The sequence below is a fragment of the Peromyscus leucopus genome, chromosome X (genome assembly GCF_004664715.2).
Source record: "Peromyscus leucopus breed LL Stock chromosome X, UCI_PerLeu_2.1, whole genome shotgun sequence".
Lineage (NCBI taxonomy): Eukaryota > Metazoa > Chordata > Mammalia > Rodentia > Cricetidae > Peromyscus > Peromyscus leucopus.
This window is the reverse complement of record NC_051083.1, coordinates 14,818,095-14,844,360: the sequence shown is the minus strand read 5'-3', so window position 1 is coordinate 14,844,360 and position 26,266 is coordinate 14,818,095. Positions and strand designations below refer to the sequence as shown.

The 26,266-nt window shown below is 38.7% G+C and overlaps 1 protein-coding gene across 5 annotated transcripts in view; it reads right to left on the bottom strand.

The window, feature by feature from the left end:
* Positions 1 to 328: 328 nt before the first annotated feature.
* Positions 329 to 26,266, bottom strand: part of Rpgr (retinitis pigmentosa GTPase regulator) — a 47,448-nt gene continuing 21,510 nt past the window's right edge. The window contains exons 12-19 of one of the 5 annotated variants that reach the window (XM_037199303.1): positions 21,392 to 21,489; positions 16,553 to 16,618; positions 14,272 to 15,135; positions 8,833 to 9,048; positions 7,148 to 7,205; positions 4,626 to 4,714; positions 4,067 to 4,135; positions 329 to 990 (exon numbers count right to left, since the gene is read on the bottom strand). In XM_037199303.1, coding sequence (XP_037055198.1) covers positions 784 to 990; positions 4,067 to 4,135; positions 4,626 to 4,714; positions 7,148 to 7,205; positions 8,833 to 9,048; positions 14,272 to 15,135; positions 16,553 to 16,618; positions 21,392 to 21,489 — 1,667 coding nt within the window. In that variant the 3' untranslated portion in view covers positions 329 to 783. The remainder of the gene's footprint in view (positions 991 to 4,066; positions 4,136 to 4,625; positions 4,715 to 7,147; positions 7,206 to 8,832; positions 9,049 to 14,271; positions 15,136 to 16,552; positions 16,619 to 21,391; positions 21,490 to 26,266) is intronic. The other 4 variants (XM_028881422.2, XM_028881419.2, XM_028881420.2 and 1 more) reach the window with 4 other exon arrangements.

Genomic DNA, 26,266 nt, shown 5'->3' with positions numbered 1-26,266 from the left:
GCAAGCCAGAATGTTTGGGGGGCTCAGGGTGGCAACACACCTTTGTTAAGGATTGAAGATATTTTGTGCCCTTTGATTTTTTAGATTGTTTTGCCTACATGTATGTCTGTGTATCATGTGCCTGCCTGGCACCTGCAGGGATCAGAAGCGGGCATCAGATCTCCTGGAACTGGAGTTATGGGCAGTTGTAAACCCTATGTCTGGGCTGGGAACCAAACTCCAGTCCTGTGTAAGAGCATCAAATGCCCCATCTCTGCAGCCTCCTCCTTTGGTTTTTAAAATTAGATGGTTTTTTTTTTGCCCCTTATTGATAAATCCAAGTACCTTCTCCATTTTAATAGCAGAACCAACCAGTTATAATTTATTAAAGTAAGTTCATCACAATTTTGCCTGTTTTTAAATGATGTAAATATATTCAAAACTGTTCCAGTGTTTTAAGATCGTAAACATCATCTTAGGAAATTACAAAGGATGATAACTGTGTTAGCAAAACTATGAAATATCTTCATTCAGCTTTCAAATATAAAAATATACTGTTTTGTGCAACACTGAACAGTTAAGGCCAGAACACTTCAAGGAGGGTTGGAGGTACAAGTATTTTGGAAACTGCTCATTAATATTAGTATAAATAAATATTAAATCTGTTCATACTGTTCAAACCAAGCCAAACATTAATTTTATCTTTTTTAACAGTGTTATCAGGAAATTTCCTTCAGAAGTCATAACATTTTTCAAGTATGAAGAACAAATGTGCTCGGTGACCACGGAAACATAAACATACATTTATAGTATTGTACAGGATTTGGACTTTCCCTCCATACTTGGTGTTGCAGTATCCCGAAGATTTTGACCCATGTGGTTCTGGTTGGCATCTTTCTTATCACTTTGTAAGGCTATTTGGTCTCCTATTGGCTTTATCTCTGGGAGTGGATCATTAGTATTTTGCATCATTTTCTGACCTGTCAATGACATCCGATTAAAGAAGGAAATCTAGCAAAAACACACAAACAAAAAGATTTCATTTCAGTAAGTAAAATATGCAGAAAGTACGCAGGGATATATAATTGTTAACAGCATACAGTAATCACATTTTAATGTACATATATGTACAACAATATGTTCTTAGCATCCAAACAGATTTTTCCCGTCTTACCAGAATGCAGTCATGACTAAAGACCTTCCAGGTTATAACTTTTAACACTATCTTCAGAATATAACATTATGTTTCTTCAAGGGTGAAATCACTCACTGTTAACATTTAAATGTAAGAAGACTGGGTCATTTGGGGACTTTTCTGGTATCACTGCTGTACCTTAACTACAGATAACTTCCGCTGTGATAGTCTAGAAAAGGAGATTACAGCTCCATATTCCTGAAAAACTGGCAGAGTTGCCAAATGAAGGCTGTGTGGTGCTTGCACGTGTGAGTCCTCGGCGGGAGAGACGGAAGGTGTGCAGACTATAGATAACAGATAAAAACAGCAGGGACCCTGGGCAGACACAGAAGACAGTCTAAGAAAGGCTGAAGAGAGCAATGAGTGAGAGGCAGGCAGATGTGGCAAGCTGTCCCCGAAGACTGAGGTTTGGAGGGCCCAAACTGGAACACTAAAGCAGCTTGGAAGTCAGGGAAAGAAAATAGTAAGAAAGGTACGGCCTATGGGACCATGCGCAGGAGACAAGCAGGTAAGATTGCCATCTGAGGACAAAGGTCTCATCTGACTTAGGACCTTTAAAGATTTATCCAGGAAGAAATTAGTATCCTTCACCCGGTCTCAACCCCCCGCCCCCCCAAAAAAATACTGCTTTTTAAGAGATGTCAAAACTAGGAAAACACAGGAAATAAAAAAATTCATGAGGATATGTGAGGCTCATTCAGAAATCAAAGTGCAGCTAATAATAATAATAATAATAATAATAATAATAATAAATAATAATAATTCACCTTTAACTTTAAGATGGAGGTAACTAGAGTGAAATGCAACTTATAAAGACTTCTAGCAAAAGGTTTATGGATTAAAATGGAGGTACTCCTTGACTTGCTATATTGGAGGGAACCCATCTTGAAAAATTTCTCCCTACAAAACAGCAAAAACCTCTCACTAAGTTAGGAAAGTGTAACTTTCTAATATGTAAGTAATTTCTCAAAAATTTAAAGACAATCCCCATGGGCCCTAAAATAAAGAATCAAGCTTTGGGGGTGATCATTGAAACAGCATTTGTGAACCCTGTAACCTAGATCCTGGGTTTATAAGAATTTTGAGTTCACAAAACGTAGGGAATTGGACTGAGTCACCCTTACATAATGTAGGACCCCTCAAAGGACTGTTTACTCTATGTAAGTCCACCTAGAAACAGCAAGAGAAAAGGAAATAGCATGTGTCACTTGGTTTGTGAATGATGAAGAAACATGTCTTTCTAAGGTAAGTTTGATGTTCATATGACCAGTGTGGGCAGGCATCCCTTAAAAGAGACATTAACCTAAAGCCATTTCAGATCTAACAGACAAACTAATAGACATTCTCTATGGACGGACTGATGCTTAGCTGGGATTTAGAGGATTTACATGCAATTGTCCTGACTGAACATGCATTCAATCTAAATTTTAGAACATGCATAGAAACAAATCACTATGATTAGTAAGTGAGCCAAAGCAACACATAGATTTTTGACACTGGAGGATGGCTGACATTAAAACTGAGAAGTCAAAAAATAGAAAATGAGTATGCTTAATTTATTTAAAGCAGAAAATATTACAACAATTTGAAAACAAAAATAAACGTGAGTTCACTTAAAATGCAAGGGGGAACGGCTGGAGAGATTGTGTAGGAGCATTTGTTGCTCTTCCAGAGAACCCAAGTTTGGTTCCCAGCACCCACATGGCAGCTCACAGTCTGTAACTCCAGTACCAGGGGATGTGATGCCATGTTTTGCCTTCTGAGGTGCACAGGCATGCATGCACGCAAAACACAGAAAATAAAAATAAATAAATCTTTAAGAAATGGGACTGCAGAGATGGCTCAGCAGTCAAGAACATGTGCTGTTCCTTCAGAGGACCTGGGTTCAAGTCCCAGCACCCACATGTTGGCTCACAATCCTCTGCTAACTCAAGTTCCAAGGACTCTGGTGCCCTTTTCTAGCCTCTGTGGGCATATGATGTATGCAGGTAAAACATTCATACACAGAAAAGAAAAATAAATCTTTTTTTTAAAGATTTATTTATTATGTGTATAGTGTTCTGTTTGCATGTATCCCTGCAGGTGAGAAGAGGGAGCCAGATCTTTTTTTTTTTTTTTGAGCTGAGGATTGAACCTAGAGCCTTGTGCTTGCTAGGCAAGCGTCTACCACTGAGCTAAATCCCCAATCCAGAAAAATAAATCCTTTTAAAACGCAAAAAGCCTATTGAAATTAGTACCCAAAAAGTGTACTAAAAAGAAGAACAGTTTCAGCCAAAAAAGAAAAAGAAAAGTCAATAAAAACTAGGAAATTGCCCAAAGTATCAAGAGACATAGGAAATATTAAATTGATATTAAATATATTAAATTGAATTAAATTAAACTTAAATTGAAATTAAACACATTAAACTGATATTAAACACAAACAAGAGAAAGAAAATATTTATGCCATATTCTGAAACAGAGATACAATATTCAAATACATAATAGATAACAAATTTTAAAAATACAAATTAAATGACTTCTCTAATTCATGGATCATAATAAATTTCAACTAAGTTCAAATAAAGAATACATATATATGCATGCTACAACAAACAAAGACAATCTAAACAATAAGCACAGATAAAATTACAGGTTATATACAAAGCTCTCACCAATTATGCTAAAACAATATTTACTTTGCAGTGCTGGGGAAGGAATACAGGGTCTGAAGCACACTAGGCAACTGGTCTACCTGAACTGTACATCCAATCTACCTCTAAAGTAGTATTCTTAATAGCAGCAATTGGAACAGATACAAGACCAGCCAACTAGCCATACTATTTATCATTCAAGAATTATGATTAAATAGAAATATACTCAAGCCAACAGAAAATGCAAAGTGTGAACTACCAAAAGACATCTATGGAAACAACTTCCAAAGGATTTCTTCAGGGAGAATAAGGATCCCAGAAAGGACATCTGAGAAGTAAAAAGTAATGGTGAGCAGAGCATATGGTATTAAAACAAGTAACAACATGGTTTTTGACAATAATAAAATTAAAACATTGTGGGTACAGTAACTTGTAAAATGGGAAAGAAGGGATGGCAAGGTAGAAAAATATTTTAAGATTCTGATATTATTTGAGAAAAAGATAAGAACATTGGTTAGTTCCAGACATTAGGTATGCATGGAAAACATTCAAAGTAAAAATCCAGCTGTTCAGGCTCTTTACAATATACTCATCTAAAATGCTAGTAAAAAATAAGTATAAAATATTTCTATCAGGCAAATGATAACAGAAGAAAGCTAACTTACTAAAAACATGAACCACCACTTTAAACCCTTTGCATATTTTGGGGTTATAAAACTCATTAAGGAACTCATAGTATGTGGATTAGCACAGGAAAAGTAGAATGTGAATTCAATACTTCAGTCTTAACACCAAAATGCAAAACTCACTTCACTTACCTTTTTAGACTTTTTAATGTCTTTACTTGTTGATTCACTACCTCCCAGAATTTCTGAAGAACTGCTCTTTATACGATCATACATGTGTCCTACAATTGGATATATATAAAAATATTATCCTAACTAAAGAGAAAGAAAAGTCTTGATGTTTACAGGAAAATTTTATAACCCTGAGTTGTGAGATAATACAAAAAGAGCTCACCACTGGAGAAGTGGGCAATGGCATACCACACAGTTCCTGAAAACTGGAGTCAGTTTGAGTTAGAATCCCAGAATAACTCAACCAATGCAAAAATATTTGGATTATGTGTCCAAATATTTCCTACTGTGAAGAGTTATTGGAAAATGTTAGAGATGTGAAATATATACTGGAAATGCTAGAAGAAAATGTGGAAATATAAACTATTTTTAAAGGTCTGTAGGTGGGGGGCACCCAATGCAAGTGTGTATATGTGTGTGTAGGCCAGGGGACAATGGTTGATGTCTTCCTTTACGCTCTCCACCTTATGTTTTGAGACAGGATTTCTCACTGAACCTAAAGTTCACTGACTGGGCAATACCAGCTAGCCAGAGTGCGTGAGAGACCCGCTTGCATCTGCCTCCCCTACACAAGGAATACTGGGCTATATCACCATATCTAACTTTTTAATGTGGGTGCTGGGGGTACAAATTCAGGTCTTCATGATTACATGACCAGGGCTTTAATGACTGGGCTATTTTTCTGGCCCTTACATTACTGGTTTTATTAGCTGTAGTGGGAATTTGCTCTTCCCATGACCTTGGGCTATCTGACCTGACAGAGGCAGTGCTTCTTATCTGCCTATGTGACTGCTTAAAAGGGAGGAGAAAGAAAGTTGCACTCTCTTGGGTGGTGAAGACCAGATTGGGCAGCATGTATCAGCATAAAATTGGTCCTCAGCTTTCCAAGGACTCTGCAACTGGATTTACCTTATCCTGTATCAGTGCATCTGTTTTCTCCATAGAACCCCTTAATAAAATTCATATATATATTTGAGACTCTTATTACAATTAACTCTATTTTATTTTGATTCTTTGCACTCAAATGAACATGTTACTTTTGATGTTTCAAGCTAATCCATACACTATATAGCTGAATAATAATCTTTAAGAGAAAATTCATGAAGCATTATATTCTTTTGGTTTGATATGGTCAACCATTGAATCTTATATTTAGTTTCTTTTTGACACAACTGGTTACATTCTAAGAATCCTTAATGGTGATAGTACTTTAGCATTTTACTAAAAATAATCTAAAACTTAATACTCTTTTTGTAGAAGTTATAAGAACAAAACAACTGAGAAAACTTTTTTTTCCTCTTTAATTCAGACAGTCAGTACCATGAAGAGTTATTTTATTTATTTCTGAAGTACTGGGGGTCAAACCCAGGGTCTTGACTATGTCAGGCAAGTGTTGTACCACAGAGCTACACCCTATGCCCATGAACAGTTCTTTCTAATTAGAACACAGTAGAATGCACACTGTAAAGTGGTGATGTAAAAATATAATGGACAAGTCTTAGAGCACGCGCGCGCGCGCGCGCACACACACACACACACACACACACAGATGGTTTGCATCTAAAACACAAAGTGCAATCACAGTCTCCTGTATTATGAGCACCTGTTGCTACACTAACAGGCTTAAGAAAAGGTATTTATTCAGTGCATATGATGACATTAGCGACACAGGTCTAGGTCCTGGGGGGAAATAACTGAGTTCCTGAATAGCCTGGTCATATTAACTTATGTAGAGGTCTCTAGCATTTGACAGAGATTACGTTGGATTTGAAGCAAAAGTCCAACATAATACTGGTTGAGTTGGGGGAAAGAAGAGGTAGATTTCATTCTAAATCCCCATGGGTAACGAGTGTAGAGTGGTGTATCTGAAGAAGCTGAGAAGGTAAACGTGAAATGGATAAGCCTATTTAAAGGCTCATGTGAAAGTAAACACTGGAAGAATCTTGCCTCTTTAAAACTATCATCTCTGATTTACTTCCGACCTGCCATTCTATGTACATTACAGCTTACTTAAGAAAATGGAACTTTCTTTCCACAAGTTCCCTCAAATGCCCTGGCTAAGCAAGACTAACATTTGTATTTCGAATACTGGAATGACATGTACCATTTTTTTTCTCCATTCCTTTTCATAGAATTAGCTCATGGATCTCCCTATTTCAAGGTTTTAGAGAAATATGGGAAATAGATATAATATTGGAACAGCATTTTTTGCCCACATCGTGTATCTCATTGACGATAAAAATAATACTCTTAAGAGGGTTGAGGGGCTAGAGAGATGGATCAGCAGTTAAGAGTGTATACTGCTCTTGTAGAGGACTCAGATTCAGTTCTCTGCATCCATATCAGACAACTTCCAACCCATTTGAAACTCTGGGTCCAGGAGATTTCCACACACACACACACACACACACACACACACACACATATATACATGTGATTAAGATGAATTTAAAGTACCATTTGAAAGTCAAGTGTGCTCATACCTTTTGGATTTTCATTGTACTCACAAAGGGTCCGTTGCAGCAGGCTGATGTGGTCTTCCTATAAACCATAAAGAAACAGTATGACAACACAGAAAAAGAACTTTCCTCCTATGATTGTGATCTGTTAAAACCTAGTTTTGGTTTAAAAGCACAGCTCTAGAGCCTGCCTCTAATTAATAACATACGTATGTGATAAATGCTCCCTTTTGCTGGGATCCTATGAAATGGGAAGGCTTAGATGCTCAGGGATGGCAAATGCCCTCACTGACCCTAAACCATGCACAGTGGCACACGCCTGTGATCCTCAGGAAGCAGCAGCAGGTAGTCTCCACAGCTCAAGGTCAGTCTGGTCTACATAGCAAGTTTGAAGACAGCTAGGGCTATATAGTTAGACCTTGTCTTTAAAAAAAACAATAAAAATAAGTTTCTGAACTTAAGAAAATTGTATGATTCCATCATCTATAAGATGACTAAAGAATGATAAATGACACACAATTTCTCTCAACAATTTATAATAAGAAATGGGTACTTAGTGCTTTCTTTAACTGACCACCAAAGCCTGAGTTAATAAAAATGTCCACAAACAGGATAATTTTTTCTTTCTGTTAAGAAAACAGTAACTGCCTGAACGATTTTTTCCTCAGTGAAAGAGTCTTGAGAAATATAGAAACCAAGAAAAAAAATGACTTCTACATGACAATAGTATCTTTAAAATAAAAAATGGCGGGCGGTGGTGGCGCATGCCTTTAATCCCAGCACTCGGGAGGCAGAGGCAGGCGGATCTCTGTGAGTTCGAGGCCAGCCTGGGCTACCAAGCGAGTTCCAGGAAAGGCGCAAAGCTACACAGAGAAACCCTGTCTCGAAAAAAAAAAAAAATTAAAAATGGCAGGCACATAGTTGAACATATCTTTAATACCAGCACTTGGGAGGGGGAGGGGCTCACGAGTTCAAGGCCATCATCAGCTACACAGTGAAGGTGATGCCAGCCTGAGCTATAAGACAGTATAGAAAAAAAAAGAGAAAAACTAGGAATACAATATATACTTTTAAAGCACATATTCAAATATAAGGTATGTTTGGTAGTTGTTTCTGTTAGGAGGAAGAGAATGATTTTTTAAAAGAGTCTTACAGAGCAGGACTGAGAGTATTTCATTAACTAGAAACGATAACTAACTCGGTGTTTTGTGAAAGTAATCTGGAAGGTGAAAATGAACACAATGCCATTCTGTTTGGGTTTCAACAGTCCGCACCTCTGAAATGACTCTGCGTGCTGTTGGCAGTCTTGACTGCATCCACAACAAACGGGTTATTAACTCAAATATTGCTGTAGCCTTGTACATTTACATGTGTGTACATAGGAATGTATGTACATACCACATATCATTTCTGCCACCAGAACCTAGGTTTCCAACTTTTTATCTTAAGCATTTCAAAGACAGATACCCAACTTTCTGGTTCACTTCCCAAGAGTATACTATCTGTACCCATTTCCACTCATGTAGGAATAAAATAGTACCTAGCAGTATTGCCAGTATGCTAGAGACAAGGTTTGCTTAATTCCTAGCCTAGACAAACCTACTTTTCCAGTTTAAGAATGAAGTGACACATAGATACATTTCTGCTTCCATAGGAAACTGCAATCCACCCTCTCCTTTCTCTCAGGACATAAGCCCTTGTCGTGATACCTCTTTAGTGATTTCTTCTGGGTTGTCATCGATAACATCAATGGTTTCTGTGCCTTCTGTTCCAGGAAGGTCATCTTCGGGTAAACTCTCTTCTTCTCCAGTTTCCTTCACTTCTTCCTTCCTTTCTTCTTCTCCAATGTCTTCTACATTTGGGGCACTAATTTGCTTATCCATGTCTTCTGGTTCTGGTTTCACAGGTTCTGAAAGTTGCTGATTCTGTGACAAAAGTGACCGTAAAGATTTCCTTTTTTAATGAATAGATAGAAGATAATGCTATTGTAATTTATATGAGCTTAATGAATGTATACACTATTAAATCACATTTAGAGGCCGAAGATACAAAATACTGGAGACTTCATGGTGAGCATCAAGATACTGCATCACTAAGGATCTCATGTCTGTTGCCTGTGTGCATCTGCTGTTTTCAGACAATGCCTAGTGTTCCTGAAAATCTGTTAGTAACTATGGTAAGGCCAACCTGGAAAAATGCAATATATTTTTTTTTGGCTTTCTCCAAAGAATGATCTTAAGCTTGAGAGAAATTACAAAGCTTTTTCTTCACTATAGCATTTTAATATAGTAATATCTATGTATTATGCTCATTTTCTAAAACAGGGATTTAGAGCACACCCACCCCAAATTCATAATTCACTTACATTTATGAGTGTGGTAAGCATAGCCATTTATAACCCAGAAATAAAGATAGTGAACACAGTTTAAATGCTATTAAACATAGTATTTTTCACTAAAAGTCACATAAATTGTGGCACTTTGAACTTGTTATAAACACATCTGCATAACTACTATAAACCACAGAAAACACTTACCTTTAAAATTGAGATAATTTAGGAGAGATTGGCAGAATACTGTCATTTTATAAAAAGAAAAGGTAAAATTTAAGTACATTCTTAAGATAGTCTGGAATGGTCAAGTACATGTCTTGTGTTAGGACCATAGTGAAGAAGTGAATGGGTCAGGCAAGTGCAACTGAATCATCATTTCATTGGTCACATACCACAGTTAGTTCTGGTCTTCAGTTTGTCTCAGGGCAATAAATATTCTTTGTACTTCTTGTGAGGGCTATCAAAAAAGTCAACGTTCCTTTGTGATGTTTCAGTTTGTCACAATATCCCAGATCTTATTACTATAAAATGGGTGAAGTACCCACTCGCTTTTTCTACCTTCATCTCCAATCCTCATTCTAGATTAGTACCCTGACTGCTAAGACAGGCAAGGAGAAGGTTGTTCTGCACGTACCAGAACAGCCATGGGACCACAGTGAGCAATGAAGATAGGATACCCTGGGCTAAAGCTTTACGCCAGAGGAGCCTTAGAATTTATTGCTCAATGATGCTGATGTCCTCTAAGAGAGTGCTCTTTAGGGAGAAAGGGAGGGAGGTAAATACATAAGGAGAGAGGAGAGTAAACTAACAATAATGATGTCTGAAAAAGTCAAAAGAATCATACTATTAACTGTCTAAAAGAATCTACAATACATGCAATTATGTGTCTAAATATACATATATAGATTAAATGAAAATTTACCATTTGGGCTGAAAATGATCCCTCTGAGTGTCAACAATCACCTAACAAAAACTCCAAGACCAGACATGAGAAACCCTCCTTTGAGTTGTTGCTCAGGGCTGTCCAAGAGGCTCCCAAAACATATAGGCTGCTGCTATTTTCCCTGGTTGACTCCCAGAGGTGGAATTTAAGTTCCTGTTGCTGAAGACACCAGAATTTCGGGGCCTTAGAGGCCTCAGAGATGGAATTGACCTGAATGTATATGAGTCTCACTTTATAGCATAAGTACATGGCTAGCAATGCGTATCTTGTAGTACCACAGCTCTCAAAGGAACAAAATCACAAGACAATGCAACTACTTGTGCTAGTGAAGTCATGGATATGAAAACCTATAAACTACTTTACTAACAATCACTACAGAAATATAGACATTTGTTGTTGTACCCACACATGAATGTAGTCCTCACCATTCATCAAGGAAATGATCTTGCGACAGATGGAGACCGTATAGAAACCACTAACCAATCAGAGTCCAGTGTGGGGAGCCAGTCTAACAGAATCCAGACAGCAAACTGCAGCTGAAGCATACTCTGGCTGTAGATTTTTTTTTTCTTCTCTGTGTATTTTTTTTTATATTTCCAGTATTAAATAAAGCAATTTTATTATGTATGTATTTTTATATTATATATATTTTTATATATATATTATATAAAAATTGAGAATTTATAGGATAGCAAATTCTGGTTGACAAAGCTCTACAAAGTGTTCTGTCACTTGGTCTCCATCTAATTCTGTATGTTTCTAGAAAACAGACAGCTACAAAGGCAAGACACTTGGTAACTTCCTACAGCTTGAAGGCACATGCTGTAAGTGGGCCCTAAATGACTACGGAACGCTCTTTTGACTGTACTTGTAGGAACTATTACTCTAAAGGTGCACCAAGTTGGCAGGATGCAAAGAAATGGTAGAAATGCTGCTCAAAGTGGCTATCTCTATCAGTTCAAACGGTGAAATGGGTTTACTCAAGAACATGACTTCAGTATTGCCAGCTGACTCTCCTCTTGGAAGACCAATGGCTCTGCCTTTCATGAACAACTGGAGTTTAGATTCTCATCTCCCTGGCATTCTCTTATGAATTTCCTTTATGACCTTCATGTCTGCCATCCTCTTACTTAATCTTTAAAATCTATTTTTAAATAATCACCTTTGGTGCACATCCTTTATCATACTATCAATTCTACTCTACAAGCAATGAATATGGTAGACTTTGGCCAAGGACTGAAGCATCACAGCAATGTAGTCCATTATTCAGGGGAGGCTACCAACTATCTTTGCTGTAAGTTATAATTTACAGATTACTCATCTGATTCTTGTCATTTATCTCATTCTCGTTCTCATGGAGAATCAAATGTATGGAGTTCAACTACACAAAATTCACGAAAGTTACCATGAAAGTCTTCCTTGAAAAATGTGTAAGAAATCACTCAAGCCCGAGGTATGGAACAGGATGAGAAAGGAAATAAATGAAACAGCAGTTAAAACTACACAACCAAACTAGCTACATTCTATAAATCTAGTGGAACCTGGCTTCTCAACAATTCAGTATCTAATGTTAGACAGTTTTTCTTTCCACAAATAATATTGAGTATATACATTCAATCTTTATTTTACTTGAAACATTCTGATAAGCAACAGATAAACAAAATTACAAAAGTCAATGAAAATACATTGAGGACACATAACACACATGGAGAATGAAAGCTCTGACAGTTGAGTTAAAACAGAAATTACTTGAGTTCAGAAATTTACAATTACAAAAGACAAGAGACATTAAAATTATCATAACTTTTAAGAGCAGAAAAATGAATTTTAATGCATAATTTTCTTCTTTGAAACATTTAAACTTATATTATGTGTTTAAGTTGACTGTCATTTCATGAGCTATGATGTCCTATGCCTAGGCAGCAACTACAAGAGATTACATCATTAGCCTCAAAGGCCTGAAAAGACCTGTTGCTTTATAGATTTTTATCAAAAGGGACAAAAAATAGTAAAGGAAAAATGGTATTCCTTTAAAATAGGAATTTCTCACCTCAGTTATGGTCAATTATCATCAATGTCATCAATTCTTATAAAAATAGTCTAGGTGGTACAGACTGAAAAGGGGTACTTAAATATGTATTGAAAATCAGAAGTTTTGATAGCCCTTAAGCATCCGTACTGTTTTAAAAAGACTGATTTTTATATACATAGTACTTATGTTTCTAGTATATAGATCTGTCATTCATGAGGAATATACAATGTTAACTATAACAAACAGCCTTTTAATATTTTCTAGTTATAGATTAGTAATTTGGGGGGAACAGATATGAGTTTAAGAGGAATCATGACTGTTGCCTTTGATACCTTAGTACAACTGATATCTATTGTTTGATTTTTAATTCTGTATAAAAGTACCATAGTAACAGATCAGTTTAATAATCTGTAGTGAGTGATCTATTATGCATAAGGCATGCAAAATGACTTCACTGCCCATAATCAGGTCAAATTTAGTCTGTTACTTCAATTCCAAATAAAGTGGTAAAACATTATTCCAGAATGTTTTGGAACCCGGGAGTCCATTCTCCAAAAGTTGTTTTGACTTCACTGGCATTTTAGACCTCTGCTCTTTCCCCCTTCTCCCTGGGTTAGTAGTCGGCTTTTCCCAATATGTTCCCTGTCTGCCATTTTTCCCAGACCCTTTTCTTTTACTCACTTTTGGGGACTGTGTTCTGTCTTCCTGACTCTCGCCTCCACCTATCTCCTTGTGTCCCCCTTCTTCCCTACCATATGCTTCTTCCTCCTCACTGTCGACACCACACCTTCCATTTCCTTCTCTCTCTTCCCCCTCTTCCTCTCCTCGCCTTGTCCCTCTTCTTCCTCATCGCCTTCCTCTGCATCCTCTTCTTCCTCCTCTCCCTCCCCTTCCTCCTCTCCCTCCCCTTCCTCCTCTCCCTCCTTCTCCTTCCCTCCCTTCCTCCTCTCCCTCCCCTTCCTCCTCTCCCTCCTCTCCTTCCCCTTCTTCTTCCTCCTCTCCCTCCCCTTCCTCCTCTCCCTCCTCTCCTTCCCCTTCTTCTTCCTCCTCTCCCTCTTCCTCCTCTCCCTCCCCTTCCTCCTCTCCCTCCCCTTCCTCTTCTCCCTCCCCTTCTTTTTCCTCCTCTCCTTCCCCTTCCTCCTCTTCCTCCCCTTTTTCTTTCCCCTCCCCTTCCTTTCCCCCCTCCCCTTCCTCCTCTTCCTCTTCTTCCCCTCCCCTTCCTCCTCCCCCTCCCCTTCCTCCTCCCCCTCCCCTTGCTCCTCCCCCTCCCCTTCCTCCTCTTCCCCCTCCCCTTCCTCCTCTTCCCCCTCCCCTTCCTCCCCTCCTTCTTCTTCCTCCTCTCCTCCCCCTTCCTCCTCTCCTTCCTTCGACCCTCCTCCCTCATCTTCCTCCCCTCGCTTTCCTCCCCTTCCTCTGTCTTTCTCTTTCCTATGTCCTTCCTTGTTTCCCTCCTCTTCCTCCCCACCACTTTGCTCCTCTGATGTGTCTTCTCCTCCCTCTTTCTCTCCTTCTTCCTCTTCCCTCTCCTCTTCTGGCTCTTCCTCCTCCTCCTCTTCCTCTTTTTCCTTTCCTTCATCCTCTGCTTCGCTGTCTTCGATCTCTTGGTTTCCTTCACCCCTCTCCGTTTTCTCTCCTCCCATACTCCCCTTCTCCCTCCCTTCCTCCTCTTCCAGAACCAAGATGTGCCTTTCTCCTTTACTCTTACCTGCCGTCTTCCTTTGTTCTTCCCGCACCCTTGGCCACTGTTCTGCTCCTAATCTACCCTTTGCCCAGTTTTCATCCCTTTCGCCCACAGAGCCATCCTCCACCTCTCCCCCTGACTCTCCCTCACTTTCACTCACCTCTTTCTCTGTACTGGCATCTGACAGGCTTTCTGCTTCCTCCTCCTCCTTTCTCTCTACTTCCAATTGCACATTTTCCTCTTGCACCTGAACCACTTGCTCCCCTACTGCACTTCTCTCTGGGTCCTCTGGGCCTTCCTGCTCCTCTGGGATCCCTGACAAGTGGTCATGCTGAATATCATATTTGGCAGCGAGCCTGGCTGCCTTGGGCTCACTGTCGCTGTCTTGCTCGGCACACTTCCTGCTGTACCAGAGGCAGGGCTCCGTCTCCACCTCATCATCATCTTTCTCGTCACTACCAGGTTCCACTGCATTGGCCTGCTCCACCTCCTCAGCTCTGTCTGACTGACTCTGCCTTTCATACTCCATGTAACTGTCTGGTTCTTCTAGCGCTTCTGTTTCACTGTCGAAGATCAAATTCTGCTCATCGCTCTTCCTCTCCTGAGCAGTATCTTTATTCTCTTCGCTCTCGGGGGTCATGTCTTTGTCTTGGAAGTCATCAAAAAGGGCATCTGATTTGGTGTTCTCGTCCCCTTCACTACTATCTTTCACACTTGCCATGTCCACCACCTCACTTTTCTTCTCGGGGGCTATGTCTTCCATACTTTCCTGTTCTAGAGCCTCTGTTTGTAAACCCTTCTCATCAGCGCTGACCTGAGACCCCGCCTGGTCTAGGTCATTACCTACTTCCTCTTCTGAAAATGCTCCCATAATCTCGGGGGGTCGTATCATGAAGATCCCTTTTGCTAAATATTGTTTGTATACTGTCCCTTCTTTTACTTTGGACATCTCTTCATATTCATAACTATCATCATTTTCAGTACAAGGTGTACTTTCCATCACTTTCTCAACCATGTCTTGATTCTGCAAAGTTTTTGAAGTAACCATCAAACTATTAGTCGTTGACAAAGGCATCAGAGTTATATAAATCACTCTAAAGATTTTACATTTGCATCTACAAGCTAACAGGTGGTGAAGGCTCACTAATTTAAACTTTATAAAGTGTGATACATGCTTATAAATTAACAAGCTAACACATAGAAATCGTCTAACAGACATAATCATTTTTACCCACTAAAGTAGGCCTGACAGAGCCTAACAGAAAAGCAGTATGTGAAATATGGACTACATACCCATTTAAAAAGAAGGGGTTCCCATTTCTACTGTTTCCAGGTATGTTCTTTAGGAATTTTTGAAATTTGAATCCTAAGGGAGACAGGCCTAACTGCCAGAACTCATTTCTAACTGTATGTGCCTTTCTTTTCCTAGGACCCCAGAAAAGTTCAAGTCTAGCATCTAAGACAAGAGGAAGGAATGACACAGGAAAGATGGCCGCTGGAGGCAGAGTCCATCACTGAGGTCGTGAGCACTCACGAGCCTAGTCAGCCATGTCAAGAGAACAGTTCACCATGTTCAAAGACATGCGTACCTCTCACTTTAGAGGGCTGCCTATGGAATTTTATAATTCAACAAGATCTTCCTGCACTTTATAGGATCTGCTTTTAAGAATTTTTAATCTAACAATGTAGCAAAGGCAGGAGAAAATAGAAATTAATGATTTCCAAAGCCAAACCCCAAACTAAATTGCTTTATTTCAGTAACTTCCAAATACCTCATATTTTTATTTCATTGGCCTCTAAAGTCAGGACAAGCAAAATAATAAAGAGCAGGTCTTCATTTATTTAGGGTTGTGGAAACCACAGACTGTTTTTTGCTCCTGATATTTTTACTAACTGAAGTCTCTCTTTCTTACCCATCTACAGCTGCTTACCAATTTCCAGCTTTCATTTAAATCCCACTTTATGCTAATCCTTCCTTGATAAATAAAGTCTAATCCAAATATCATAAAATGATTATCAAATAGTTTGTACTAAAATATCCACACAATTTTAGAGTTAGAAAGATGTGAATATTATCCAGCAAAGTCTACATAGTGACTCACTCAAAGTCATATACAACCAAATTACAAGATATATTCTGATAAATAGTAGCCTCTTCCCCTAAGTATGAGGTATGATGACTATCCATTGCTTGGCAGAAAAGAATCATCATAACTTAGGTAAATAAGTGGATGAGCAAATTCTAGCAATAAAATTCTATGAGAAAATATATACCAATAAAAAAAACAAAACAGAAGTAATCTACATTGCATTCCTGTCTTTTAAATTTTAATATAAGTGAATGATTACCTTTTTGTCTTTTTTTGAAAAAAATTTTAAAGAAAGATAATTAAAACTGTTCTTACCCACCACAATAATAACAATAACTCTACGTGTTATACCTGTTGTTTTTGAATTGGTGAAAATTCTAATGACTTCTCATTGGAACTCAGGTTCATCACATGTGTCTGAAATAAATAAAAATGTATGTTCTAGATAAAATGGAAAAATTATATATGAATAATGAATACAAAGAAACTCAGACATTAATCTATCTACAACTGCCATAGTAATGGTGTCAGGATAGAAGAGCTGCTGAGACCTCCACAAATAGACCTCATACTCAAGACACAGCTTCAAGCAACCCAGTGCTATGCAGCTTCTCCATATTAGAAGCAAAACAGGAGTCCTTCCTACTTGTTTCAGTGGATGAATACAGGAGAGTGGTGGAATGCGACACTGGAGGGACAGATGCTTAGAGAGGGCTGGAGCTGGGGAATAGAATTACAAGAAAAGAGGTGTCCCGAGACCAGCGGCATGGCACTTGGCATGGGGCAAGAGAAGAGTGGACCAAGAGATGGTAAGAGTGAATGACAAAACGCCCCAGCGAGCGTTACCAGTGGAGAGTTTGGTACTCAGGGAAATCCTAGCAGGAGCTAACAGACTTCTGAATTTAGCCTCCGTGGGCTTAGATTTAAAAAGATACAACCATTTAGTAATTCAATAAAATACTATGCCTCACGACATTCTCACACATGTGTAGTGTGTACTTCAGCCACACTCCCCTACCACCCTTTCTCACCCCACTGTCCCTGCCCCCACATAGTTCTCCTTCTACTTTCATGCCAGATTTTTTTCTTTTCAATCAAGATTTCATGCATAAGAGACAAAATGTGGTATCTGTCTTTCTGAGTCTGTGGGCTTATGGTTGGTTTCCTCTGAGCTGTGGCACTAAAGACCACTCAACCTCAGCTTTAGAACTACAAGAAATGACACTGTGGGGCTGGGGAAGACACATAGTCTAGATAGACAAGAGACTTAAAATCAGCACTGCAAGCTTGTTCTGGAGAATTTCTCTATTTCCAAGATTATTCTCAGAGTGCTCTAACTGGGGAGCCATCTTGTGATGGCTAATGCTTAAGTGCTCTGTGAATTAAAGGTTCCTATATTTTCCTATCTTTGCAACCAGGTTGTGTAGCAATTTCCTCCTAATTGAAGCAATCCATCTTGAGGGGACGCTCGCTAAGACTTAGGAAATACACAAATCGCAAGTCTCAAGAAGTCATCGAAACATGTAAGATTCACACAGTCTCTTTCCAGGTTATACAAGCAGTCAGGACTACTGGTGAGCAGAGGCTCTCTGACCTGCTGAGTTGCCTTCAAGTTCCATAGGAGATTCCAAGGAGGTAATTTCGGGGCAGCATCACACATACTGGGATGGGATTTTCAGTGACAAGATTTCCATAGAGGACCCTGGAGTCATCTATGCACTTGTATGTAACCCCTCACACACATTCCTATAAGTAGCCCACATTGGTTTAGCATGTGGGACTTTGGTGGTATTGTTAATTTGGTCTGTTGTTAGTTCCCTATGCATGTTTGGATGGATGCATGTTTGTTCATGTATTCCAAGCAAAAGCTGCATAACAGTTTCCAGGCAATATTGCATGAGTTTGGTAGGCAGCAGCCTAGAGTCAGGTTGGCCTGGGGGAGGAGATTCTGACACCCTCCCCGCCCCCCATGATAATTCTCTGCAGTGGGAAATTAGAATGCAATGCTGAGTGGATAGGGAGGTGCTTTCCTTGAGAATAGGAGCCTCAGGAATCCAACTTTTCCAAACTAGAGCAAAGAGTTGTATAAGATTCTACATGATAGCCACCCGTGTGTGCACAGAGAGGGTGCCTTTACCAGACTGACACTGTACACATCATGTCAAAACTTACTGTTCACTGCCAAATAGTCCACACAAAAGTTATAGCAGGAAGTCGAATTGCAATTCAACTCAACACTACACACTAAACTGATACCTCAAGGTACACCATTAGGAAAGGGGTGCTAAGTAAGGAGGCTTTCACATAAGAGTGTTAGACACATCCATTCCAACAAATGTGTAAATCTCAACACATAAACATACTATGAAGGCTGTGGCCATTAGACCCTATAGTAAGTTCAAGGCCAGGCACAACTAAAGAGTGAATTCTAAGACAGAATGGCTACAGAATGAGATGGAATCTCAAAGGCAATCAATAAACAATCAAGCCATGAGAGGAAACACTTGGTTACATTTAAAGGCAAATCAATTAGAATAAGAGATTTATCAGCATAATTAAAGACTAAAGAGAATGGAATAAAGATGTATTTCAATTAATAGAAAAAAAAATCTGCCAATCAAGATTAGCATACCAAGTATGTTGGCTAGTTTTCTGTCAACTTGACACGAGCTATTGTCATCAGAGAGGAGGGAGCCTCAATTGAGAAAATGCCTCCATAATATTGGGCTGTAGGCAAGCCTGTAGGGCATTTCTTAATTTGTGATTGATGTTAGAGGGCCCATTCCATTGTCAATGGTGCCATTCCTAGGCTAGTAATTCTGGATTCTATAAAAAAAGAAAAAAGCAGGCTGAGCAAGCCATGAGGAGCAAGCTAGTAAGCAGCACCTCTTCGTGGCCTCATCAGCTCCTGCCTCCAGGTTCCTGCCCCTCTTGAGTTCCTGTCCTCATTGCCTTTGATGACAAACTGGTATATGGAACTGTAAGTAAAATGTGAAATAAACCCCTTTTCCCCAAGTTGCTTTGGGTCATGGTGTTTCATCACAGCAACAGTAATCCTAAGACACCTAGCAAAGCTATCCTTCAAAATAAAAGGAGAAATAAAGACTTCCAAAATAAGTATGCATCAACGTAAATCATGACTAACAGACCAGCATCACAGAAGACAAAGCAATCCTACACCTAGGAAAAAAAGGAGAGCACACACAATCATGAAAGCACTGAAAAGATTCCATCTCGCTGTAAGAATAGGCATACATGTGAGAAACAGCTAACCTCCACTTCTAGCATGAGAGGAAGACATTCTAAGACAAGAAGAAATAAACAGAGTTTTTGGTTTGTTTTTTTGTTTTGTTTTGTTTTGTTTTTTTGGAAAGAACCAAATCAGTAACACATATACACCTTTCAATAATAACTTGAATGTAAATGGTATTAATTTACCAATTAAAAGACACCAATTGGGTGACTGTATGTAAAAGAAAAGAGCAATATGCTTTATGGGAAAATTGCATCAAGAAAACATATGAGAACTGAAAGAGATGAAGATTTATTTCAAAGTGAATGGAGTCTGAACATAAGCAGTAGCTACACTAATATATTACAAAATATACCGAAAGCCAAAATTAGAAACCAGGACTGTCACTACATATTGATCAAGGGAACAATTCATGAAAAAAATTAAATATATATATATATATACATAATGTGTGTATTCACCAAACACTGAAGCACTCACTCAATTTTATGAAATAAAATACAACTAGAGATAAAGGGAAAGATAGGCTCCAACACAATAATAGTGGTGACTTCAGTACCATACTCTTATCCAAGCAAACAATCAACACAGTAATGTCACATATATTTCAACAGATATAGAATGCACATTTCTTGACATCAGCATATGAAACTTTTTTCAAAATAGACCATATGTAAGACCACAAAGGAAAATTTCCAAAATTCAAAAACATTTTAATTTCTGACCTCTTATCAGACAACATGGAATAAAAAGAAAATAATACAAATCGATAGAAAGAAAAACTATAATGGAAACACAATATACCAGAGCCTGTGGGCTACAGAGAAAGCTGTATAAAAAGGGCTGTTCATAGCAGTGAGTGCTGAAGGAAAGCAAGCAAACAAAATAGCCAGAGAGATCAGAAAACGTACCAATTCACCTCACGGCCTTTGAAAAACAACAACACAGAAGAACCCAAATCAGGAGATGGAAAGAAATAATACACAATAAAGATCAGATCAGAAATGAATTCAATGCAGATTAAAAGACCAGCACAAAAGATCAATGAAACAAAGAGCTACACCACTAAAGCATAACTAACGTGGACAACACCTTAGCTAAATTAACCAAAGAGAAAAAAAAAGATCCAAATGCACAAATAAGAGATAAAAATGGGACAATGTGGAGACAAAGGAACACTTCAAACCCTTAGTAGGGATGTAAATTAGTACAGCCATGATGGAAAACAGTCAAAGGTTCCTCAAAAACCTAAAAATAGAACTATTATTATTTAAAAATAACTATTTGAACTATTATTAAATTACTAACTATTACGTATTTCTAGTTATTAAAACTATTATTTAAAAAGAAAATAATCTAATTCGACTAGTCTGAGGTTTGTATGTGAGAGAGAAGAGGTGTATACCCAGGTTTAGTGCAGTAAAAGTCATTAGCTAAGCTAACGGATTCTGTCAGCAGATGAATGGAGAAAGAAAAATACTCTCTCCCTTCCCTTTCTCTCTCTCCCCCCCATCACCCCCACCCACAGGAGTGAGCAATTAATTCAGCCATAAGGAATAATTAACTCATGCCATTTTCAGGAAAATGAATGTAACTGTAGGACACATGCTAAGCAATCTAACACAGACAAAATATTACATTTTCTCCCACAAGCAGAAACTAAAAGGAAAGACGACCTAAAAGGAGAAGGTGGACTGTTAAAGGGAGGGGAGGGGCAAGTGTAGGGTAAGAGAGGGTCAAGGGAGGGGACACGTGATCAAAGCCTGAATTATGAAGGTATGGAAATGTCACAGTGAAACCCACGAATACTAGTATGTGCTATTAGATATTAACAAAATCAGCTTTTACACATAAAAGAATATAAAAGTATATACACACAAGTTCATGAGGAACTCAAATTCACATAACTCATATCTAAATAGACAGGAAGGAATTACCATATTTAAGACATCAGTAGTTTCACCAAGGTTTTCTGAATCCACTGCTGAAGAATTTTCTGTCTCTGTCTCTTTGTTCATTTTATCTTCAAAATAATCTGAATGAATAAAAGCAAAAGTCAGGCTCAGCTCTAACAGAACCGAGAAAAGCAAAGGACCCAAACCTCGCTCTGTCATACACCGTGGGGTGTGACCGCGTCCAAGGCCCTTTACTCTTGTGGTTGGAGATGGGCGGCAGTCATTCCCAGCAGCTGCGCATTTTCAAATCTCATACTCAAAGTTGAATTTTTTGCCAATTACGTAGCAACAACTTCATTCACAAGGACATGCAAACACTCTTCCTTTGGAATAAGTATTTCTCAGTGGAACTGTATGTATCAAGAGCCTGAGACCGTCCCAATGACGCACACTCCCCTGGTATTCTTATCTCTGTAGCTCCCCATGCATATGGTATGGGGTTGAGTCTATGTGTATGATCAATCAAATAAAGTGGACACAACTGGGACATGACTCCAGTTTCTTAGTCCCACACATGTCTTATTTCTCTCTTTGTGACTCCTTGCTCCTCCATATTGGGAGCATTTCTCTGGAAAAGCCTATATGGCAAGGCTGTGAAATGCCCTGCTAATGGTCACATGAATGAGCTAGAAGTCCAGTCAAGCTTCCAGATACTGACATCCCATTAGCAGTGCAAGTCCATGAAAGAGCTTGAGCATGAAACACTCAGCCAAACTGTGCCTGGATTTCTGACTCTCAGAAGTTGTGTGAAATATCTATGATTTTGACCTGTTAAATTGTGGTCATTTTTAAATGTAGCAATGAAAAACTAGTGTAAGCACTTAGAAATAAAAAAAATGGTAATGTCACAAAATATCATAAAGGCAGAAAATTCAAAATCAATTGGCTCTATTTGAACTTACACTTTTGTCCATTTGTAACTATGCCCTTTTTGATCACCTGACAATGTATGGAGTACTCCCTGATGAAATTGCCATTAAAAATGTCAGCATACACTCACTGCTCTCTTTTAAATCCTTTCAATTGACTGTCATTGAATGTAAACGAATGTAAATTGTTCATTTTATATTCTTTTCACATGAGATATATGAAGAGAAAACTTAATAACTATTTCTGTGTTTCAATTATCTCTATTTAAGGTTTAAGACAGATGGTGTGTAGTATGTGTGTTTGTTTATTAAGAAATAGTAATGTAACTGTTAACCCTTAATGAACTCATGCTCTAGAAGGGATGTAGAACATAGGATACTGGGTAAAGAAAAGAATCACATATGGATATTGGGAATCAGGAAAGATTTCATGAAAGGATGCCCAGAATTCTGTGAGGTCTCCGGCGATACAGGTGGGAAAGGGAGAGACTAAAGACCAATACTGCAAAAACAAAGAAGCAGAGAGCTACAAGAAAAGAGCATATGTTCAAGATTTCCCACGACGTGTCAGAAGCATATACTTTCCGACAATGAGAGAAAAGTATGCTTCACTGACTCGTCTGGTGCCTACTTCCCATCTCAGTTCTGTCTGACTCTGCAGGCCATGCTCTTCAGTAAGTCCAACTGAATCACTCACTTCGATCAACACCAAGACCCTAAGTTAACATCTGAGGCTGTGTTTTGAAAGTTTCAGACATTAAGCAAGCACAGGAACTGTACAGCTGTCCTTCACATCTGAAACTTTCAAAAAAGATTTTATTATTATTTGTGTGTGTGCATGCGTGTGCGTGCACACACGCCTGTAGAGGCTAGAAAAGGGTGTGTGATCCCCCAAAGATGGAGTTATAGGTGGTTGTGAGCTGTCCAACATGGATGCTGGGACATCAACTCAGGTCCTCTGCGAGAGCAAAGGCTCTTAACGGCTACCTTTCTCTCAAGGCCCCAACCTCTCACATTTTAGCATGAAAGCAGCCACTCACAATACATGGAGGAAGCAGGATGGCTGAGTTTCCATAAATTCCCACTTCCTAAAAGAGGACAATAGTTAGATTTGGCCCATGGGCCATGGCTTTTCTCCTAATCTAGATAAATATTTTAAGGAAATATTATTGAAAGATGAAGCTAGAAGAGCAGGTGAGACTCATATGGGAACTTTTATATGCATTTTCATAAAACTGAGGAATCTTAAGAGGACAAAGTCAGATAGGCATTATACTGCACATTAGAAAAGATTAATGTGGAAACTGTCACAAAAGGATAGATTGGAGAACCAGAGAATGTAGGTTTGGAAAAAAAATGATCAGTTTTATGGCCTTGCCTCAGGTTTGACTGAGAAAATGTAAGTCATCAGATTTACCATCTTCTATCTATCCATCTATATACATTTGTATCCAACTTCTCATTTTTCTGTTAAAGTGTAGTATATCTTCCCTACTACCAAAGACTGCTCTGTGTGCCAGCCTCTCAAGTGTTTCAACCATGCTTTCCTAGACTACTGGCTTACCGCCATTGGCTTACATGTGGTATCATCCCATTGTGTGCCATATTGGCCTTACAACCCCTCCAGCAGCCATCCAAGTTCTTCGGGCTGTCTCATAACCAAACAGGCAAAATAACGATCTAGAGAGCTTAGCTCCTCTTCACTTCTCATTCTCCTTTCATATCTCAACTTGAAACACTCTGGCTTCTATCCAGATCATTCCCTAGAGCTTCTCAGGTTGAGGTTGCTGGCATTCTCCATGATGCCAAATGCATTGGGAACTCTGGAAGCTCTGACCAACACTCAGCATTCAAACCAGCATTCTTTCAGATACTAATTTTCTGAGTCCATAGTTACAGACTAATATCAGTCCTTCCCCCTTTACCTCTAAAAAACAAGTGTCCTTCCAGTTTGCAGTCTAACTTCCCTACAATCCACAATAACCCAGAAGTGACTATCTTAAAAGGACAACTAGACTGGAACTCATCAGGTTAAAAACCCCATTAACCTGAAGACAAATATTCAATCCAAATAGCTCTCTTCTAACCTAGTTACTGTTTCTTTCTCCGACAATATATTCACCTGAATGTCCTCAATCCTCTAATCATACGGACTGCCTTTTCTAATACATTGCCTCCAAATCTTTGTGTCTACTATTTTCTTTGTCTGGAATGTGCATATTCTGTCTCTTTGTGTGGCTGACTCTTTTCAATACTTTACTTTTTAATTAAATTTGTCATAAAAAGTTTAAACTTTAAGTGTAACTCTTATTTATTCAAGCTACAAAATTATAAAATTATATATCACGCCATACTGAAAGCTCGTAAAGTGTTGAATAACTTTCCTACACTATAAACTCATCTTTCTCTGAGCATGCTGCTCAGCAATATCTGCTATTACTTGAAACAGTTTTAAATGTTTTTTGAAATTTTTATTTTTGAGAATTTCAAACATGTATACAATGAAATAGGATCCTCTTGACCCCACACATCTAATTCTTCTCATGACCCCTCCCACTTCACATCTTTTTTTATGTTTAAGGTGAAATAGCACCATCTGATGTTCATGCTTATTTCAAAGTGAATCCTATGAGAGGTGCATGTTAACTAGATCATTACTGATGTCCTGCTTATAGTTTTTATTCCACGGTCTGCTCTTGCCTGGTCCCTGCCCCTTATTGATTCAGTCATTTGCCTAGGGTCCTCAAAGATACAAAAAGTCATCTCTGCCATGCTTTATCTCCGACTCTTGGGTTTTATTTTCAACATTTTGTGTGTGTGTGTGTGTGTGTGTGTGTGTGTGTGTGTGTGTGAGAGAGAGAGAGAGAGAGAGAGAGAGAGAGAGAGAGAGAGAGAGAGAGAGAGATACATAGATAGATATGTATATGGGTACCTGTATGATATGGCATGTGTGTGAACGTCAGAAGACAAGTTGTGGAGTCAGTTCTCTCCTTCCACCTTCATGTGAAAACCAGGCATGACCTCCGGTCACTCGGCCTTCACAGCAAATGCCTTTAACCTCTGAGCCATCTCACCTGCTTCTGTTTCATATTTGAATCCCCAAACTACTGTGGGTCTGATCTCTTGGTCATGAGGTTATATTCAAGTATACATTTGCAGTAATGGACAGATTCTCCTAAGCTACACTAATGTTTCCAAATAAAATTATGTAGGAGAGGTGCAGAATAGTTAAAGAAGAAATATTCATATGATCTGAAGAAAAAGCAGAGTCTAAGAGCTGTATAATACTAAAAGAGCTGGGGTTGTAATTTAAATTAGGAAACCTATCACTAATATGCAATGAGGTCTCTTAAGTATAATTAGAAAGGGGTTTATAGAGGTGCTGAATGCATTACCACGTAGTTTACATGCTAGACCTCATTTCATCCTCACAATCACTCTCTTAATTATGCATTTACTTCAAGTTTTTGAATTATTATTATTTCGTATGCATGTGTATGTGTACACATGTGCCACATGAGACCACTTGAGGCAGCTGTCAGTTCTCTTTTAACCTTTATGTGGGTTTCAGAGAGCAAACTCAGGTTGTAAGTCATACATAGCAAGGGCCGTTATCTTCTGTGTCATCTTGCCAGACCTTCAGTTCAGTATCCTCAAACCCATGTCAAAGATAAAGAAACCGACCGAGGCTTTGAAAAATTCAGATGGTTCCATAGTTTAGAAGGGCCAGACCCAGCATGCAATTTAGATGACTTGAACTACATAACTCCATGCTGAAGCACATAAGCACTGTGATGCAGTACAGAACTTCCATTTATACCCTGTCTACTACATTCATCAGCTGAATGGCTGCAAGAAAGTCACTGCATCTCTTGGAGCCTTGCTTTTCTTAGCCCTACAATAAAGTCTATATTCCCACCTAAGTCATGGAATTCACAGGTCTACAATGACTCTATGTGGATTACACAGAGTTGCTGCTGTGGTGAGT